A 15,049-nucleotide genomic window follows, 5' to 3' on the forward strand; every position below is an offset into this window, starting at 1 on the left:
TTTTTTGTGCGTTAACTTAGATCCTATGAGGACGTACCCCGATACTAAATGTATGCGACTATGAGGGAGTGCAAGTATGAGTGTTAGTGGGAACAAGTATACGATTTCTAAGGAGCACAGCAGTCAGTATGCACGCACGTCAGCGTGGGCGCGCGACAGACAGCGTGGGCGCGCGACAGACAGCGTGGGCGCGCGACAGACAGCGTGGGCGCGCGACAGACAGCGTGGGCGCGCGACAGACAGCGTGGGCGCGCGACAGACAGCGTGGGCGCGCGACAGACAGCGTGGGCGCGCGACAGACAGCGTGGGCGCGCGACAGACAGCGTGGGCGCGCGACAGACAGCGTGGGCGCGCGACAGACAGCGTGGGCGCGCGACAGACAGCGTGGGCGCGCGACAGACAGCGTGGGCGCGCGACAGACAGCGTGGGCGCGCGACAGACAGCGTGGGCGCGCGACAGACAGCGTGGGCGCGCGACAGACAGCGTGGGCGCGCGACAGACAGCGTGGGCGCGCGACAGACAGCGTGGGCGCGCGACAGACAGCGTGGGCGCACGACAGACAGCGTGGGCGCACGACAGACAGCGTGGGCGCACGACAGACAGCGTGGGCGCACGACAGACAGCGTGGACGCACGACAGACAGCATGGACGCACGACAGACAGCATGGACGCACGACAGACAGCATGGACCTCTTCAAATCAGAGAGGAGCCGAGGTGAATACTTATGACCCTTCCAGTTTAGGTTTCAGTGCCTTGCAGAGATGCTGTACTAGAGATGAGTGAATTGATTTGCAGCACCCTGGTCCAGCGGACGGGTCAGTAATCCATAGTAATCCATGGTTGCTGGATGGGAGCCCTATAAACCTCCTCCTCTGTTGGCAAGCCCATCTCCTCTTTTGATTAACCAGCCTGGTGCAAAGTCACCACTTCAGCATGATGCACACATAATGTCTTGGCAGACCGGCTAATTAAAAAGAGGAGCTGCGGATGTCGTTAGGTAAAAGGACGTTCTCAGGGTTCCCCTCCAGCAGCCATGGAATACTGACCCGACCTCTGTACTGGGATCCTGCAAACATATTTGCTTGTATCGATTCCCTAATACAAAGGGCCGGGCAGCAGGTGCCTTTTAAGAACAACATATAATGACATTGTCTGAAGATCACCCCCATAGAGTCGGCCATACCCAAGAACTGCAGAGTGTTCCTCAGAACCTGATGTCCGTTCATGACTTTGTTGATTTTTTTCCTGGAGAGCAGATAGGCCACAAGCATGGACACCACAAAGCCATTAAAGCTGCCGTAACCCTGAAAAAGAAATTAATTATTTATTCCTGCAATAAATAATCTGGGGATATAACCCTAGAGATCGCAGCCTGTCACCCGTCTCCCTTCAGTCCATCACCTTGTCAAGCTGCCGCTGGCGTAACCAGACTTTCAGAATAGAGATTCCATCTTTCATGCCAGGAAAGTCTGACACGCAGCTCGACAGGTGGTGAAAATGCTGCTCCATTGCCAGGTCACACAGGACGGCATTGTTATAGTGCGGGGTGGGAGGTAAACTGGATCCGTCAGCTGTAAAAAGGAGGAACACAAAATAAGACCAGTGGCCATGTATGTGCAGACTACACTAATCTCAAAAGTATACATCCCCCCCCCCTCTCTATCACTGCAGGGCAAAGTGTCATCCCCTCCAAGGATCAATATTTCCTTCTTACCATCAGGGACATTTTTATCCCCCAGATACCAGGCGGTCCGCACATTGTTCATGCCGGGGGAGAATCGGCTCCACTTAAACATCCCAGTAGTCAGAGAAACGTGAACGCGGACAGTCACCATCTTTTCATCCTCACCTGTCGAAAAAAAAAATAAAATATATTAAAAATACGGAAAAAGAAAAAAAAAAAAAAAAAAAAAAAAAAGGAGGGACCTGACTACAGTAAATACTTTAAAGACAGAAAAAAAAAATCTACTTTCATTTGTGAGCACAAGATCTCTGCTTGCTGTCAGGGAAGGAAATCATTCTTGTTTTGCCTCTTAAGGGCTTATTTCAATCTTATAAAGTGATCCTGAGAATGGAGTAGCAGTGTGAGGGTAGGCCTGGGCTATAGGCCGTTTGTCCAGATGTAATAAGATGATTTGTGTATGCAAATAATCAAAGTATAGATGTTGTTGCATAATTATCTGTGTGTCTATATGACAATCGCATAGAAGCTTCATAATATGATTCTAAGATGTGTGTTCTCCAAAATGTTAAAGATAAGGTCGCCAAAAGGAACAATGAACAAAGAGGTATTCATAACATACTGAGAGAATTCATAATCAGTTGGTTCACACCATGTGGAATGTAGGATGTGAGATGTTGACTCCTTGTTCTTGCTCCAAGGTCGAAGTTGAATTTGTATTGTATAATCACAAGATTCTTTAATACATGAGTCAGAAGCTAGCTTCTGCTCAAGCAGTGAACACGTTTCATTGCCTGATTCATTTATACCTGCGCAGATTGATTTGATATCTGTCTCTGGGACCCTGAAAAACCCCATTTGCGGTTTTCTCTAAATTCCCAACCTTGATAGCAGCAGAGCGCCACACAGCCAAAGGTGGTGCTACATCACCAGACGTTATGGTTTTTTGAGACTTTTTGAGTATTACTGTAACTTGCTGGTCACAACACAACCACATTCAGAACAGTGGAAATGCTGCAGAGCCAAATCCACACTTAGGCCTCATTGCTATCAGGATGAGTGGGGCTACCTGGGGTGCGACCACCACCAGTCACAAAGAAGGGAATTTTGTTTACTTACCGTAAATTCCTTTTCTTCTAGCTCCAATTGGGAGACCCAGACAATTGGGTGTATAGCTATTGCCTCCGGAGGCCACACAAAGTATTACACTCAAAAGTGTAAGGCCCCTCCCCTTCTGGCTATACACCCCCAGTGGGATCACTGGCTCATCAGTTTTAGTGCCAAAGCAAGAAGGAGGAAAGCCAATAACAGGTTTAAGGACCAATTCAATCCGAGGAACATCGGAGAACTGAAACCATTCCACATTAACATGTGTACCCGAAAAAAACGAAAAAACCCCCGAGAAAACAGGGCGGGTGCTGGGTCTCCCAATAGGAGCTAGAAGAAAAGGAATTTACGGTAAGTAAACAAAATTCCCTTCTTCTTTGTCGCTCCATTGGGAGACCCAGACAATTGGGATGTCCAAAAGCAATCCCTGGGTGGGTAAAAGAATACCTCATGATAGGGCCGTCAAACGGCCCTCTCCTACAGGTGGCCAACCGCCGCCTGAATGACTTATCTACCTAGGCTGGCGTCTGCCGAAGCGTAGGTATGCATCTGATAATGCCTGGTAAAAGTAAGTAGACTCGACCAGGTGGGTGCCTGACACACCTGCTGAGCCGTAGCCTGGTGCCGTAATGCCCAGGACGCACCCACGGCTCTGGTAGAATGGGCCTTCAGCCCTGAAGGAACCGGAAGCCCAGTAGAACTGTAGGTTTCAAGAATTGGTTCCTCGATCCTCCGAGCCAGGGTGGATCTGGAAGCTTGCGACTCTTTACGCCGACCAGCGACAAGGACAAAGAGTGCATCCGTGTAGAACCTGAGTGCTCTCACCAGATCCAACAGCTGCAAATCTTTCTGAAGTTGGTGGACTGGATGAGGACACAAAGAAGGTGAGGTGATATCTTGATTGAGATGAGAGTGGGATACCACCTTATGGAGAAATCCCGGAATCGGGCGCAGAACTACCTTGTCCTGGTAAAGGACCAGGAAGTAAGATGTGTATGAGAGCGTTACTAGCTCGAAAACTTCTCCTAAGAGCCGTGACCGTACTAGAGAGGCCACTTCCCGTGAAAGGTGGGAAAGGGAAAATCTTTCCTAGGCTCGAAAGGCGGCTTCTTAAGAGCAATTAGAACCTTGTTCAGATCCCAGGGCTCTAACGGCCGCTTGTACGGAGTGCTGAGAAGACAAACTCCCTGCAGGAACGTGCGTACCTGCGGAAGTCGTGCTAGGCGTTTCTGAAAAATACAGATAGCGCTGAGACTTGTCCCGAGAGGGAGCTGAGCGACAACCCATTTTCCAACCTAGATTGCAGGAAGGAAGGAAACATAGACGATGGAACCGGCTTGGGAGAAACCCCTTGAGCCGAGTACCCAGATAAGAATATCTTCCACATCCTGTGGTCAATCTTGGCGGACGTTGGTATCCTAGTCTGTCCCATGGTGGCAACCACGTCCTGAGATAATCCTGAAGACGCAAGGCTCCAGGACTCAATGCCACACCGTCAGGTTGAGGGTCGCAGAATTCAACCGGAAAAATGGAAAAATGGCCCTTTAGACAGCAAGTCTGATCTGGTAGTGCCTCCGGTTGGCCCACCGTGAGGTACCACCGATTCGAGTACCACGTCATCCTCGGCCAATGGAGCGACGAGGATGGCGCGGCGGCAGTCGGGCCTGAACTTGCGCAGCACTCTGGGCAACAATGCCAGCGGCGTGACCCATAAGGTAGCTAGAACTGCGACCAATGCTGAACTAAGGCGTTCGCCGCCAGAGATCGAAGATTGTGAGACCGTGCCATGAAGCCGGGACGATGTTGTTGTGCCGTGACGCCATTAGGTCGACGTCCGGCATCTGTCAGCGGCGACAGATCTTGAGGAGACCATACGCCTGCGTCCATACCCTGGCGACTGAGGAAGTCTGCTTCCCAGTCTTCCCCTGGGATGTGAACTGAGGATACGGTGAATGCCGTGCCTTCCACCCACGTCAGAATCTGCCGGATTTCCTGGAAGGCTTGCCGGCTGCGTGTTCTTCCTTGGTGGTAAATGTATGCCACCGCTGTGGAGTTGTCCGATTGAATTCGGATTTGCTTGCTTTCCAGCCACTGCTGGAAGGCTAGTCGAGCAAGATACACTGCTCTGTTTTCCAGAACATTGATCTGAAGGTTGGATTATTTCTGAGTCCTTGGACCTTGAGCCCTGTGGTGGAGAAAAACTGCTCCCCACCCTGATAGACTCACGTCTGTCGTAACTACCACCCAGGATGGGAGTAGGAAGGACCTTGGGAAGTACATGAGGCGTCTCAATGTGTGCGACTGGTCCTTAAAGGAGAGATTGTAGCCTTGTCTGTAGTGAACGCTGTTGATTTAGCGTAAGCTTCACTATCGCTGAGAGAGTATGAAACTCCATGCCTAGATATGGTAGCGATTGGGTCAGGGTCGGATCTGACATTGAAAGTTGATGATCCACCCAAAACTCTGGAGAGTCTCTAGCGCAACATACGGGCAGTGTTCCCTAAGAGGGTGCCTTGACCAGGAAATCGTCCAAATACGGGATCACAGAGTGACCTTGAGAGTGCAGAACTGTCACTACTGCTGCCATGAACTTGGCGAAGACCCGTGGGGCTGTCGCCAGCAGGAAGGAAGAGTTACGAACAGAAGGTGTTCGTTTCCTATAACGAAGCGCAGAAACGCTGGTGCTCTGGATCAATCGGCACGTGGAGATAAGCATCCTGTCTATTGATGCTAGGAAACCTCCTTGGGACATTGAGGCGATGACGGAGCGGAGTATTCCATCCAGAACAGCCTGGTGCTCACGAGCTTGTTGAGCCGTTTTAGATCCAGAACGGGACGGAACGACCCGTCCTTTTTTGGCTCCCGAAATAAATTGGGGCAAAAACCGTGACCTTGGTCCTGAAGAGAAACGTAGTCACCACTCCTTCTGCCTATAAAGTGCCCATCGTTTGCAGAAGCGCAACGGCTCGGCCGGGAGGTGGAGAAGTTCTGAAGAATCGAGTTGGAGGACGAACTAAACTCTATCCTGTACCCGTGAGACAGAATGTCTCTCCCCCAACGGCCATTGACCTATGGCAGTTAAATATCGCCAAGGCGGGAGAGCCTGCTACCGAGCGCGGATGCGAAGAGAGGAGGCTGCAAGTCCTGAGGAAGCCGCCTTGGAAGCGGGTTTTCAGACTGTCTGTTTTGGGCGTGACTGAGCCCGCCACGAATCTGAGCTCCTCTGATCTTTTTGAGTCCTTTTGGACGAGGGGACCCCTGCTCTGTTGGGGTTTGTTTGTCTGGGCTGAGGTAAGGATGAATCTTTACCCTTGGAGTGTTTAATGATTTCATCCAAACGCCCACCAAACAGTCGTTCCGCAGAAAAAAACAAACTGGTTAAGCACTTTTTTGGAAGCAAAATCTGCCTTCCATTCACTTAACGACCAGGGTCTGCGTAAAAACACGGAGTGAGCGGACGCCTCTGTCGTACGGCTCGTAGAGTGTAGGACAGGCGTAATCGCGTAAGACGCAAATGCAAACATTTGAGAGGTTAAGGATGCCACCTGCGGTACAGATGTACGTGTGACTGTGTCCATCTGTGTAAGACAAGCTGAAATGGCTTGGAGTGCCTCTATGGCTGCGAATGTTGGAGCCAACGGCGCGCCTACAGCCTCATAGGTGGATTTCGACCAGAGATCCATCTGTCTGTCAGCGGCATCTGTAAGTGGAACCCCATCTTCCACTGCAATTATGGATCTAGCCACAAGCCTGGAGAGTGGAGGATGTCCCTTGGGACACTGGGTCCAGCCCTTGACCACGTCAGGGGCAGGGATAACGTGTATCTTAAGCCGCTTGGAGAAGCGCTTATCTGGATAAGCGTGGTGTTTTTGGACTATCTCTCTGAAGGCAGAGTGGTCCAGAAAAATACCTAATTTACGCTTGGGATACCTGAAATAGAATTTCTCCTGCCGTACAGCTGGCTCCTTCACAGGAGGAGCTGAGGGAGAAATGACCAACATTCTATTGATGGACGCTATAAGATAATACACTATGGCGTCCCCATCAGGTGTACCGAGATTGAGAGCGGTCTCAGGATAAGACTCCTGAGCAGCTATCTCCGCTTCAGCACCCAGAGAGTCCACCTGCGGGACCCTGACCAGTGCGATGAAACTGAGGGCCGCTCAGCGAGCCCGCTTAGGCTGTCTGGGACTGTCGTCCGTGTCAGAGCCGTGACTCTGGGATGCACGTGACCCCCCCGGAGCTGTAATTGTTCACACTGAGGGGGACCATGGATCAATGATTCAACAGTGCTCATGGTGTGAGAGACTTGTCTGGACTGCAAGGCTTCTAGTATCACAGCCATAGTCTCAGAAAATCTGTCAGTAAACACTGCCGACTTCATCCCCAGCCTCTGGATCATTAGCAGAGACTCCGGCTGAGTTGCATACAATGGGGGTGTATGTAACCTGCCGGCCATATAGCCGTACCTGCTGTACCGGCTGCATGGAAAACATGTGCTTCTGCACCTCTGTTTTCCACAGACAGTATGCTGTAATCTCCTCCGCACAATAAGGAGGATATATACAAAAGTACGACCAAAACAGTGCAATGCATAGCGTAGAAGCATATATCTCAATGCACTTCGGCACTAGTGGGGTTAGCACCACAAGTGCTGATTAACGCCTGCTCACAGCGATTGTGTGAACCTCAGAATCCCTGTCAGGGTCTTCCCACACTTGTCTGTTTTATCGCTATAGAAAGAACTGACAATAATGGCTGCCGGCGTCCTGTGTTAGAGAAGGAAGCCGTGGGCGTGCTTGAGAAAGTGCGGGAATCCGGTTTCACAGTGCACACAGTGAGAGGGGTGGAGTATGCAAAACATACTCCAGCTCTCCGGGCTGCCGTGATGTGCAGCGTCACGCCCCTACCCTGACTGGCAGGCCTGTGGGCGTTAACGAACGAACTAGGCCGCAAAAGCCGGGGACTCGATTTATAAGCGCGGCCGCCGTAAAAGCGCGGCCAGCGCGGAAGTCCCCGGCGCACCACAAGTCCCAGCCGCGTCGCAGTCCCAGCGGCCGGCGCGACCGTTCTACATAAGTCTGCTCACTCAGCTAAGCTGAAGTGAGACAATGGCACAAGCGCAGCAGCGCTGATGTCCCCGGCGCACTAACACACCCAGCAATGCTGCGGTGTGCGTGCGAAATGCACGGGGACACAGAGTACCTTGAGGAAGCAGGGCCATGTCCCTGATGTACTCCGCTCCATATCCAGCGTCTTCTCCAGGGGCTGCAGATGGAGCACGGTCTCAGTGCCTGGAGACCGTTAAAATCCCACTTCGCCCAGAGCCCTGTAACAGGGATGGGGAAGGAATCAGCATGTGGGCTCCAGCCTCCGTACCCGCAATGGGTACCTCAACCTTAACAAACACCTCCGACATAAAGTGGGGTGAGAAGGGAGCATGCTGGGGGCCCTGTATGGGCCCTCTTTTCTTCCATCCGACATAGTCAGCAGCTACTGCTGACTAAATAGTGGAGCTATGTGTGGATGTCTGACCTCCTTGCACAAAGCATGAAAACTGATGAGCCAGTGATCCCACTGGGGGTGTATAGCCAGAAGGGGAGGGGCCTTACACTTTTGAGTGTAATACTTTGTGTGGCCTCCGGAGGCAATAGCTATACACCCAATTGTCTGGGTCTCCCAATGGAGCGACAAAGAAATAATAGCAAATCCTAGTAATGTGCCATTAGTTTGGAAGATGGGAATGACACAACTCGTATACATATATACAGTGAAACCGTGTTGGGTAGCGGTGAGGCCCTCTCAAATAGTCAGGTTTAACACTCACCCTTCGGCCTCAGGAGCAGCACCGGCTTCAAGTGATTACTGTTCATATAGGCAAACTTAACGCTGCTAAAGATTTTTTTGTGTTCCAGCCGGGCGGCGATGTATGCCAGGTACAGGGCCCTCTTCCGCAGGTAACGCTGGTTCAGGTGATCTTTTGTTTCCAGGATTTCCTGCACAACATGAATATTAATAAAATCTTCCAAAATTATAGAACGTCGGACACCCTCTCATGTAATGCACTTCGATAATCTAGATTCATGCCGGCCACATTCAGCCTTTCTCCGGGTGACTTACAAACTATGTCCAAATGCCCACCCAGAACCAACACAACCCCACATCACAGAGCAGCTCTGTTTCGGACTAGTAGACCATGGATGGCATGTGAAATAGTAAAGTTCCCCTACATACATGCCTTCCCCCAGGTCTTAAAAACTAATCATCGGACGTTAGAGGACTCTGTACTGATTGCTGGACCCATTTACAGGCGTTGTCTTGGTGAGAAAACCTCTTGCGTATGGCGGTATGATGCTTTTATGACCTGTCAGACAACTACCCAAGCAATAGCTCCACCACGACCTCCTCACCTGTGGCATGGTGACTGCGACATCCACGTTGATCTCGGGCTTGATGCACATTTCCAGCAGGTAACTCCCCACCACCTTTATGGAGGACGGGGGCAGGAAGTGAAACGAGCCCTTAACTTGGTAAGGAATCTGCAGGAAGGGAACCTTCACCGATTTGGGGAGCCAGGACTGGTCCACTATCTGCGGAGGAGAACACAAATGTAGGACACATGAAACGATACGGGAGAACAACGGCGGAGTGACTCTACGCTTACGTCTGTCTGCGAGGTCTTAGGGATTTTCTCGATGAGGTCACTGATCTTCAGTACGAAATCATCGATGCTTTTCCTCCTCTTGTCCTTCAGTTTTACTTCTTTGAGTAGCTCATCAATCTGGAGATGCAGCAAAAAAAAAAAAAAAAAAAAATCACAGCCCCTTAATGGATCAGCAGCGCTCATGTATGATCACGTCCATCCAGAGACTCCTGTCCTTGCAATGTCTGCAGCTGGAGCCCCAACAATCCAGCCATTATCACCTATCTACTTGCTAATAATTACACACCCCACTAATGTTATAGCCCCTTATTCTACATATCAGCGGGGGTCCCACATGCTTGTAATACTTGTTGGTGTCTGAATCCCTCATAAAAAAGAATCTTAAAGAAGTTATTCACTCCCCTAGCTCATTTCATTTTTTTATTCATCCATCGTGCCACTAAATCTATCCATACCCCTATTATAGTAATATAAACCTTTTATCATGCAGATAGCATCACATGATGTCTGCAGCTCTAGTGTTTAAATTGACCCCTTCCTCTCCCCAGGCTTACTGTATGCTACTACTACACGTTCCACCATGCACTGCAGTAGCCTGTGAGTCAGCACTTCGTTTGCCCCCTCAATTTTCCACTCTGCACTGCTGAAGATATTGGGAGATACCAAGTGACAGAGCAGTCCAGGGTTGGTATCAACCCATCTGGCAATAGCTACATAGCCAGTATGGCCCTGGCACTGTGTTTGGTATACAAACTTCAGCACTTTTTAGCTGTCTATGTCACTGATTGGATTATCTAAACCCTTTTCTTTTGAAATGCAGATTGCAGAACTTCATTAGCAAAGGTGTCAGCCCCTGCTGTTACTGCTGAATGAAACTGTCAGCTCAGCTTATGTGAGGCAGACTAATTGTGTCTTCAGGACATGTTTAAAGCAGATGTCATTCATTCCTTATGGTCTACACCCACCATCAGGAGCCCAGTGACCATCTCCTTTAATTTTGTCTGATTTCTGTGAAAAGGAAGTATCGGACAAAACTGAGCAGGAAGAAGAATCTGCGTAACAATCCAGCACTAGCTGAGATGCGTATAGTATAGAAGCTATACATCCAATACAAGTATATTACAAAAGGTATTGTTTTGGAGAGCTATGATATATGGCAAAGGAGTGAAAAAGTAGTGGAAAACCCCTTTAAATTCACACATTTATATATTTAAGGCTTACAAAAAAATCATATTTTATATAGATTTATCTCCCAAAAGTAGGACACTCTTAACAAGTCTGAGCTTTCATATGAAAGAAAAATTTGGGGAACATAGCACTATCATGGATCAGGATACTGGAGGCAGCGAAGGGCTGACCCCCCTCCCCCGATGATCATGTATCTGAGAGATCTGCCATGCTCCTCTAAAACATATATGTATATACCCTAATAACTGTAGAGAGCCCCTTTAATTATGGCATCCCTTCCAGGTAACAGCGCTGGTAGTGCCCGGGCGGACGGAGGTACCTGCATGCGCAGTAGGTTGGTGTGGTACAGCTGCTCCGTCTCCTTCAGTTGGATCAGCTCCTCAGTGCTCAGGGGTTTGCTCTCATCAGACTTCTTTTTCTTTGCAGGGTTTGGAGATTTAGACTTCAAAGGTCTTTTTACCCCTTTTTTAGCTTTTTTCTTAGCAGCCGGAGGGTCAGTGGACGGCTTGACAGCTTCTGAGGAGACTCCGTCCTTAACATGGTGGTCACCCTGCAATCGATAAGAGGATAAACACAAAAATCTACATGTTCCGTTCTTCCCGCACCCCTCCACCATATTGAGAGGACAATTCCTCTGCCACCCCAAAATAAAAGACTATGACGCCCCTCAAGTCTTCTCCCAACTGTGCCAGACCACAATCTGATTCATTACACAGAGGTATGGGGACCAGGATATTTTAAGAACAGTCCAGTAAAGCTGGGATCCACTGATATGCAATGGTACTCTATGATGAGCCATCACCACAGAGGCACATAGCTCTGCATAGGAGCTGCAGACCGAAAACAGGTCATTTGTCTCATAAAAGAGGGGCCCCGTCCTGTAACCACTTACATGTGTGGCGCCCCTGTGGTTAGGCACTACAGGGGAATGCAGCACCTTAACATCAAGGTGCATTGCTCTTTGGTCACAGGTGAAAGAGAGAAGAAATGCAGAGTCTTAGGCCATGTGCCCACGGGAGATCGTAGCTGCGGATGTCTCCGCAGGTACGGCCGCAGGTTTCCCGCAGCTGCATGCCAGCGATCCGCAGCTATTTTTAAGCTGTTGGATGCCAGCGATATAGCAGCGGTAAACCTGCGGACTTGCATGCGAATTACCTGCGGACATCCCGGCCTCTATCTCCATAGTGGAGGGCCGGGATTTCCGCAGGTAATTCCGCAGGAATAATTGACATGCAGTTAGGTGCGGCTGCGGGACATCCGCAGGAGATCCCGCAGCCGCACATTCCGCATCGTGGACACAGACACTCCCCATGTCCCATAGGGTAACATTGGGAGTGTCTGTACATGCTAAAACCTGCGGATTTTTCGGGAAAATTCAGAAAAATCCGCAGGTTTTCCTTAGGCTATGTGCCCATGGGACTCTGTATCTGCGGACTTTTCTACATCAAAATCCGCAGCTTTCCCCCGGAATCCGCACCTTTTCATAGGTGCGGATTTTACGCGGATTTCGTGATTTTTTTTTTTATTCAATTGAATAGGCAAAATCCGCACGAAAATCCGCAACAATAATTGACATGCTGCAGATTTTTCCACACGAAAATCCGCACGATTTCCGCTGCGGAAAAATCCGCAGCGTGGGCACAGCATTTCCCAAATGCCATAGAAATGGGTTGGGGAGTAGCTGTGCTGCAGATTTCTGGAAAATCCGCGGCTTTTCCGCGAGAAATCCGCGGCAAAATCCGCGCATTTTCCGCAGCGTGGGCACATAGCCTTATATTAGATTGAGTAACATTGACTCAGCAGCCCCTACCTTCATATTCCTGGGACTGTTTATATAGTAGGTCCATGGGGGGTGGAGCCTAGCTGAGCGTGAGACGCGACGTGGTTGCCAGGACGACTGGGTGATAGTTAGGGAGTTAACAGTCAGTCAGCAAGGAGTGACAAGCAGAGATGAGAGTAAATTGATAACTGAAAGAAGGGCTAGAAATAACATAGGCCCGACGTCCTGAGAGAGGGTACCCCAAAAGAAAGGAAAGACACTGGAAAAGGGGTAACCCAGACGGAAAGGGGACGCTTTAGGTCTGGCGAGAACCGGCTGAAGAGTTCAGGTCGACACCGGTATAACGAGACCGAGGAGGTTTGTCAGGTTTATCCCCAAACCATTGACCGTTAACCTGGGATCCTAGATAAGAGGAGTCCGGGTACCCATGAAGAGTCTGACTACTAACCCCAAGCCGAGTTCACGACGCTGTTGCGGGATAGATAAAGAAATCGTGCAGCATCAGACCCCTGGGAAAACCAGTGACGAGACTAACGAGTGGGTTAAAGAGGGAGTCACAGAGCCCTCAGAGCAGGGACCGAGGAAAGGTTACCTCAGAGAGAGACTCTGTCATCAAATCTCCTCCGAAACTTGTGACCGAACTGTTGCTGCTGTGAACTGTGCAAAATAAACCAGATGCTAGTAAAAAAAGACTTGTTTAAGTTGATGTGGACTCGGTGTGTCGTCTCTCCGCCGTTCTACAGGACCCTTCAGAGAAGAAGGCAGCCATCACCGCTCGGTCGCTTCCCTCCTGGTCAGCGACCCGCCACCCTGAGGTAAGAAATCTCCACCTGTGGGGAGCTGAGAGATCTTAAGCTGCCGTCACCATCGCCTCAGAGGCCGGCCGCGGGCAGCGCTGGTATATCCCGCTTACCAGACACCACAGGTGGCGTCACGTATATCCCCAAAATCATCCCTGAACCCCATTCCACAGCCGCAGAGTGAGCGTCCAGGGCACGAAGCCGGGACCAACCACCTGTGATAACCCCATTGATAGTAAAGTATCCGTAGTCCCGGCGCCAGAGTACCCCCCTATCGAAAACCCCGATGGTCGACTCACATGCATTGGCTGCTATTTATTTAGTGCACAATATGCTAATTTTTATGGTTTTTACTAAAGGGACGTTACTTACACCAATCCCTGACAGTGGCATCTAAACAACATCACCAGCTCCCACTGGCTCCCCGCAACGTGACCATGGGGAACAGCTGAAGGCGCCCATCACTGCCAGATAGGTCCTCTAATAAAGCTCAGCCACAAGCCGGACTACAGAGAACAACCATAATTTCCCTGTAGACTGCAGTATAAAGTATAAGCCATCCAATGATCACAGGCTCAGGCCCCATAAAAGGACTAAATAATATAGTAAAAATTAAAAAAAAAAAAAAAAAAATTGAAAAAATATATAAAAAAAATAATCACCCTCCTCTTACGCCATTAAAAATATACAAAACAGAAAAGGTTTACATATTTGGTATCGTCAAGTAGCAAAAAATTTCGATCCTTCAAAGTATAAAATTGCTGAAGCCGTAAATTAAACAGCAAAAAGAAAAACACGACACTCCAGAATTGTAGTTTTTTGGTAGCACACATCCCCTCAAAAAATAGTGTTTTCTCGAAAATAAACCCTCGGATGATTTTGCAGGATTTTTGGATTATGCTTGAAATATAAGCCCTACTTCAAAAATAAGCCCTAGTAACAGTCAGGGCCGGCGTTAGGGGGAAGTCAAAGTGCGCAATTTCTCAGGGCTCCCACTGATTGTTTAAATGGAACCTGTCACCAGATTTGGAGACTAAAAGCAGCCACCACCAGTGAGCCCTTATATACAGCATTCTAGAACACTGTATATAAGAGCCCAGGCCACTCTTTAGAATGTAAAACACACTTTTATAATACTCACCTAGGGGCCGGTCGGATCTGATGGGCGCTGCTGGTCTCCAGTGTGGCGCCTCCTCTCTGCGAGGATCGTCGTCCTCCTTCTACCCAGCCCAGTGTGGATGACATGTCCTACGTCATCCACACAGGCCGCCATTGTGCTCCTGAGCAGACGCACCTCTCTCTACCATGCTGAGGGCAGATCAAAGTACTGTAATGCGCAGGTGCGAGGAAAGGTTAAAGACCGCCTGCGCATGCACACTACAATACTTTGATCTGCCCTGAGATGGGCAGATCAAAATGTGCCTGCGCAAAACGGCAATGCTGGCTAGTGTGGATGATGTAGGCCGCATCATGCACACGGGCCTCAGAAGGAGGAGGACGGTGATCGCGTCAGAGAGGAGGTGCCAGACCGGAGAGCAGCGACACCCATCGAACCAGACCGCCCCTTATGTGAGTATAATAAAAGTGTTTTTTATGCTAATGTTTTATGTATAGTGTCATGTACGTGACACTATATGTACGTGTGTGTGTGACACTATATGTACGTGACTATATGTACGTGTGTGCGTGACACTATATGTAAGTGTGTGCGTGACACTATATGTAAGTGTGTGCGTGACACTATATGTACGTGTGTGTGTGCGTGACACTATATGTACGTGTGTGTGTGCGTGACACTATATGTACGTGTGTGTGTGTGTGACACTAT

The 15,049-nt window shown here is 49.5% G+C and overlaps 1 protein-coding gene across 1 annotated transcript in view; it reads right to left on the reverse strand.

Annotated features, from left to right (window-relative positions):
* NOL6 (nucleolar protein 6) overlaps window positions 1-14,494 on the reverse strand; it is a 175,110-nt gene extending 160,616 nt beyond the window's left edge. Inside the window, exons 1-8 of the mRNA XM_075328588.1 lie at window positions 14,474-14,494; window positions 10,961-11,191; window positions 9,454-9,570; window positions 9,200-9,379; window positions 8,617-8,785; window positions 1,716-1,850; window positions 1,403-1,572; window positions 1,185-1,305 (exon numbers count right to left, since the gene is read on the reverse strand). Coding sequence (XP_075184703.1) covers window positions 1,185-1,305; window positions 1,403-1,572; window positions 1,716-1,850; window positions 8,617-8,785; window positions 9,200-9,379; window positions 9,454-9,570; window positions 10,961-11,191; window positions 14,474-14,494 — 1,144 coding nt within the window. The remainder of the gene's footprint in view (window positions 1-1,184; window positions 1,306-1,402; window positions 1,573-1,715; window positions 1,851-8,616; window positions 8,786-9,199; window positions 9,380-9,453; window positions 9,571-10,960; window positions 11,192-14,473) is intronic.
* Between the last annotated feature and the right edge of the window lie 555 nt (window positions 14,495-15,049).

Source organism: Anomaloglossus baeobatrachus, chromosome 1 (genome assembly GCF_048569485.1).
Source record: "Anomaloglossus baeobatrachus isolate aAnoBae1 chromosome 1, aAnoBae1.hap1, whole genome shotgun sequence".
Taxonomy (NCBI): domain Eukaryota; kingdom Metazoa; phylum Chordata; class Amphibia; order Anura; family Aromobatidae; genus Anomaloglossus; species Anomaloglossus baeobatrachus.